This window comes from Castanea sativa, chromosome 8 (assembly GCF_040712315.1).
Source record: "Castanea sativa cultivar Marrone di Chiusa Pesio chromosome 8, ASM4071231v1".
In the NCBI taxonomy this organism is placed as follows: domain Eukaryota; kingdom Viridiplantae; phylum Streptophyta; class Magnoliopsida; order Fagales; family Fagaceae; genus Castanea; species Castanea sativa.
The window spans coordinates 17,009,139-17,015,521 of NC_134020.1; the positions used below are offsets into that span (position 1 = coordinate 17,009,139).

Consider the following 6,383-nt stretch of genomic DNA (forward strand, 5'->3'; position numbering starts at 1 on the left):
TGAGGCTAACTTTATTCTAGGGATCAAGCTTTGGCAAAATTGCAAGAATAAGATGTTAGGCTTATCACAAGCTGGATATATAGATAAGGTTTTAGAACGGTTTAGCATGCAAAACTCCAAGAAAGGATTGCTTCTTTTTAGACATGGAGTTCCTCTGTCTAATGACCAAAGGCCTAAGACTCAAGAGGAAGAAAATATGATGAGACAAGTTCCTTATGCTTCTGCAGTGGGAAATCTCATGTATGCCATGCTTTGTACTAGACAAGATATTTGTTATTCAGTTGGCATGGTCAGCCGATATCAATCAAATCCAGGACCAAAACATTGGCAAGCTGTAAAACATATTCTTAAGTATCTTAGGAGAATGAGAGATTATATGCTTGTTTACCATAGTGAGGATTTGATTCCCATTGGCTATACAGATTCAGATTTTCAATCGGATCTAGATTTCAGAAAATCCACTTCAGGATGTGTTATCACCTTGGGAGGTGGAGCCATAAGTTGGAGAAGTGTCAAGCAATCTTGTATTGCGGACTCCACCATGGAAGCCGAGTACGTTGCTGCTTGTGAAGCAGCAAAGGAGGCTGTTTGGCTTAAGAAATTCCTTTCTAATCTTGGTGTTATGAGAATGGAGCAAGTTCCCATCACATTGTTTTATGATAATAGTGGAGCGGTTGCACAATCCAAATATCCAAGGAATCACAAGAAAGGAAAGCACATTGAGAGGAAGTACCACATCATTCAAGACATTGTTGCTCGTGGAGATGTTGTGGTAGCAAAGATTGAAAGTGCAAATAATCTAGCAGATCCCTTTACCAAAGCCTTGCCTCAAAGGACTTTCGAGTCACATTTGGAAGTAATGGGAGTTAGATTGGTGCACAATAGTCTTTAGGGCAAGTGAGAGATTGTTAGGATTAGTGCCTTTAAATCCTATTGTATGATGTTATGTATGATATTATGTATGACTTAATATTGTGATTGAAAAAGTTATTTTATTATTATCTAAAATAATGGTAACATAAATATGAGACATTATCATATAGTCCATGAGATGCATTGTATATGATTTATGTGAAAAGTCACAGAAGATGTAAATCACAAGTTCTTTGTAAACTCAGAATTTATAGTTCGTAGTCGGTGATGAAATTGAGCATTTCATCTGCGAAGACTATAACATATCAACTAAGATGATTTGTCTTGATCATGGAAGTGGATACTTCTAGTTGATATGTTTTAAGAGTTAAGACATATTGAACAGGATCACTGTGAGATTTATTATTCTCCTAACGACTGTCAAATGAATAATAAATCTCACGACTTCAATTTCCATGAACTCTTAATCTTGAGAGAATAATGAACCTGATCATGAGGTGTGAGTTGCTTTGATATATCAAGAGTGAGATCTAAAGTAACGGTCAAAACCTCAGTATGTTGGGCAGTCACATTTAGTGTTGATGGAACATATATTCTCAAGATGAAATTCATAGTGTCTTGATGGAGATATAAAACATTCCATTGAGATAAGTTTAATGAGTTCAGTTATTCAGAGAGTTAGGCCTAACTACTTTAGTAAGAAATTACTAATGTATATATTTATGAAATTGGATTTCATAAATATATAATGAATAACTTTAAAGAATTAAACCGGGTACTCAATGATAAGATGTAGTAATTTACAAAGTGGCAGTCTACATTTATGACTTTGTGTTACTACGAATATTTTATGAAGAGGTTGCATGTATAATAAAGTCTTGGGATATAATTTATTAATAAGGCCTATAGTGCAATTATATTTATATAGTGGTATTAAATATAATTAATGGTAACTTTGAACTTTTCAAGAGTTGACGGAAAAGCCCAAGGCCCATTGGAGCTAGTGTCTTATTGGTCCCTTTTGGTCCCACTCCAAGCCACACACTAAAGCCCAATTGGAAAGGCCCAATAGGCCAGCCCAATTAGATAATCAGTTAGTTATAAAGGGAGAAACATACATAATTTTTATAAGAAAAAAAAAAAAAAAAAAAAAAAAACGGTGTGTGAGTGAGTGTGAGACACACTTTTATTCTCCCTTTGAAAACTGATTGAGAGACCACACATCTTGGGCGTAAAGTGGAATTGGAGTGAAGATTAAAAGTGTTCCTAAGTGCTTCTAATCTTTGTTTTGAATTTCCCTACACCAAGGTATGCCATCTTGTTCTTAATTTCTGAAATTTACATAGTGCACGTTATCAATCATGAATGAAATAGATCTTTGTTTGTTGCTTCCGCTATGTGTTTTGTATGAGATACAAAACCAGAATTTTGCCTTCACCAGATTCCTAAACTATATCTAAATTGTTGAAGGGTACTCAATATAGTACTATGTTGGAGGAACATAACAATTACAAGTTATTTGGTTGTCCCAGCACTTCAAAAGAAATGTATTCTTCCATGCTTCCATGTTTACAACTAAATTAAGAAATATTCAAGCAATCAAGAACATGTACAAAAACCAGCAATAAAATTATTACACCTTCTTACACCAATTTTTCTTCTCCACCCTTCCACCTTCTCTTTCTTAGATCTACCAATCCAACTTCTCAACTTCATTTCAAACAATCATGGCACAGAAAATGCAACAAACTTGCCCTGGTTATCCTAACCTAAGTCATTTTTCATCATACAAAATGGACCATGGCATCAAATCTGGGCCAACAATCACTTAGTAACGTATCATGCCTTGACTTTATCACCATTCAATCTAAAAGACACACTTATGCTCCAAACTCAGTTCAATTGATTGGTATACACTCCACAAGTACCCAGTTTTTTCTCCTTCATTTGACAAGGCTGCTTGAGGAAGACAGCAGTTGAACAAGCCAGAAAGATTCCAAAGGCTCCCTCTTTTTCAAATAATTGTATAAGAAAGTTGTTTAGATCAGACATAAACATGATGAATTGAACAAATATGATGAATCTTATGCGAAAGATTATTTCTTTTTCAAGTTGGAAACTTTCTTTTGTTGAAAGGAAATTTGCACCCTGAATATTTTTTCCTAAGGGAAAACAAGGACAATTGGAAACAACAAACATATACCAATGGGTCCTCGGCCACAAAATCCTTTCTGCTGAGTCCTTGTCACAGTTAAATCAGCTAGATTCTTCATGGCACATAAATTGAACACATTTAGATCTCACCTCTTGTGGAATACGGACAGGACAATAGTTCTTGTCAAGCCAAACTGCTGTGGCCTTTGCCTCCAAAATAGGCTGAATAACACATATCAAAGTCACCAAACATCAAGACATATCCTTCAGATGGTTTATGAAAATTGGTGCCTAAGGGCCACAATAACAAACCTCTTGATTTGGCAGCTTGAAGATGAAGTGCTCAATGTATAGGCGAGCAGCCGAGGAGCCAGAGATCCTAACCTTTACTACAAATCTTTCTCCACTCTAGATGCACAGGAATCACCATGAGAACAGATATAACCAATATTAATAAGGTACGAGCTTTAAACATAAGTATGAAAACCTATCCTAGCAATCATTAATTGCACAAAAATTGCACTGATCAGTATTACAACTTTGCACAAACTACAGTGTAAGATATTCTAAAAAAATTATGCAAATAACATTGTCCCACATTCAGCAATGTCAATTAAAGCTTTCAATATCAAGTTATAATTACTTTTCCAACCTCTAAGAATTTCTAATACCTTCTTCTTTTAATAATTTCAATTATTGGGGGAGGGGGATTTGAAACCTAAAATTCTCAACTGGAAACACCAAGAAATGTCAATTGAGTTACAAGGCTCTTCGCAAAAAATCCTTACACCTCTAAAACAACAAATCTTAAATACTTAATTAAAGGAATAAGTTAGAAATTGTTTAGAAAATTGTTAACTAAGGTACCTTGTCAATACTTTCCAAATTCTAATTATTTGATTGTTCTTATTTTTTAAGTTGGTTTTAGTTGTTCTGTAGTAATATTTTAAATTCGTGAATTAAAGTTGTTGTTTAATATATATCTAAAAAAAAAATTAGGAAAATTTATGATTCTTCATGCAAGGAAAATACCGAAAAATGTTTTCCAAAGCATTTTCATGAACACGACAAAACATTGGAAAACAAGTGTTTTCCTGAAAATGCTTTCAACTTAAAATATTTTCCAACAAAACAACAGGAACCTAGAAGCCATTCTTTACAATAACATCCTAAGCTAATGTATTGATTACTTAAGATCAAAGGCTGCACTAGGCTCCAACAATTATTTAGCAATAGACCAAGAAGTTATAAAAATATATGCGTAACAACAATCTATTTTGTGGCTTATGAAATTAATAAATATTAAGTAAAAAACGGATACAGGTTTAGCATAGAAAATTGTAAGGATCAAGGACATACTCTTAGAGGTGCAAGGAATTTGAGTGACAATTCTGACAGTGCTAATGCATCACCAGTGCGGGCAACTGTATCAGCAGTGACACCAATCCTTTCCAGAAGTTCATGTCGACCTGAGTAATATATTCCAGATCAAATCATTGGATTTTTATTCATAAAGAAGTTATGACCTTTCAGATGCTATGAAAGGTAGTAGGGCTCATTTCAAGTGCCATTTGGAAGAGGTTTTAGCTAAAGGAGAAAAATCCTCTCTGTCTCTCTCTCTTTGTCTCTCACACACACACTTCAAATCTTTTTAGCAGAGCTGCCTCCATTATGCGCAAATGATTCAAGGGCTGTGCTTATATTTTTTTTAGCCTCCAAATAGAAGTACAAGAATAATTCGAGTATTACAATAGATCAATGATTATAACAGCCTGGTAGCAATTTACTAGCAGTGTTATGCATTCATATTCATTTTCAGCTTTTTAGCAATCTCATCATTTTCTTAAAATCACATAAGAACTGCTAAATGATACACTCATTCAACATTCCAAATTAACTTCACTCTTTTATAAATACCTAAATACACTATCATAAAAATTAATTAAAAAAAAAAAAAAAACTGCACATCGTGCACATAAACTACTATCAAACATTAGAATTTAAAAGAAAATTGCATACATTTAACATGAATCCACACACAAATATTCTCACCGTGTTGGCAGTAACTTGCAAAGACAGCATTGTTAACTACTCCAAATTGATCCAACTCGTAATCACGAACTTTGAGCTCAACTTCAAAGAACCCACTCATTCTGCGAAACAAAGTTTTTTTTTTTTCGAATTCTTACTAATCATTCAAAACCCAAATATAGGCAATAACAAAATCCAAAAAGAAAGAAAAGAAAAAACCACTGACAAATTTCACAGACAAAGAAACTGAACGAAATTGGTTCATGAATTTAACAAACTAATAAGACTTGTAATTGGAAGTCTGTAACAAATGTCACAACAACAATAATCATATTCATTAAAGCAACCCATTAAAGAGAGTAATTTGAAGTTTGAAGTTTGAAGTTTGAAGTACCCTTTGCCACCTTTGAGGTCCAAAAATGCGAGTGCGTTGCTGCAGCTTCTCACGGCTGGGACTGATCGGAGATGCGGCGGCAACACCGGTGATAGAGCGGTCATGGGGAATGGACGGCGGAGATGAAGCCACGTGGATTTGACACGTGAGGCGGGAACTACTAACACCGCCGCGTGGGACGGGTGGGCGTGGGCAAGTGAAAGCGCGTGCAGTTGTGACATGTCTTGATCGGCTGTGGGACTGTGGGGGTGTTGGGTTAACCGTTCGGAACTTTAAAAACGGTTTGGTTGGAACTTGGAACTGGAAAATGGAAAATGGAAAATGGAAAATGGAAATGCAAAGGGCGTTAGAATCCATGAAACTGTTTTAACTTCTTTTTTTCCTTTTTTTTTTTTTTTGTGGCTAATCAACTGTTTTAACTTTTAACGCCTCCACTGGCTATTGTATTTATTTATTTTGATTAAGAATTAATATTTTTAAAATATTTTTACAATAAATCTTAATTAATAGGTTATTACAAATTTTTAATTTGAATCTATCATTTAAATTACTTTCTTGTCCATCAATAATAACCTGTAACAATCTACCACTTTTTTTAAATAGGAATCTACCACTTAAGATTTGTTATGAAATATTATGAACATTGCAATTCTTTTTTTTGTAAAAGAAGAAAATAAACACACTCTTTTTTAGGAAACTGTTGGAAGAGTTGCTAACTATCAAGGCAAGGATTGTCAACCAATCTAGAGAGCATAAATCTCTAATCCATTCTATTAAACCCACAAGTTAGTAGTCATGAGGATAAATGTCCATCGTCAAAGGAATTTTGAGGTAGAGGGCATCGTGATTTAGCGAATGCCTTGACGTTTTAACAAAGATCTTAAGATTTGGTGAATATTTCAAAATCTCTGTTGAATGGATACAATGATAT

At 34.3% G+C, this 6,383-nt stretch overlaps 1 protein-coding gene across 1 annotated transcript; it reads right to left on the reverse strand.

Moving 5' to 3' along the window:
• Positions 1 to 2,364: 2,364 nt before the first annotated feature.
• LOC142607067 (acyl-acyl carrier protein thioesterase TE3, chloroplastic-like) lies at positions 2,365 to 5,799 on the reverse strand. Its single transcript, XM_075778478.1, has 5 exons — positions 5,453 to 5,799; positions 5,080 to 5,180; positions 4,387 to 4,496; positions 3,340 to 3,435; positions 2,365 to 3,249 (listed from the first exon to the last, which is right to left on the reverse strand). Exons 1-5 carry the CDS (start codon positions 5,671 to 5,673, stop codon positions 3,130 to 3,132), a joined length of 648 nt encoding a protein of 215 aa, XP_075634593.1. The 5' UTR covers positions 5,674 to 5,799; the 3' UTR covers positions 2,365 to 3,129.
• Between the last annotated feature and the right edge of the window lie 584 nt (positions 5,800 to 6,383).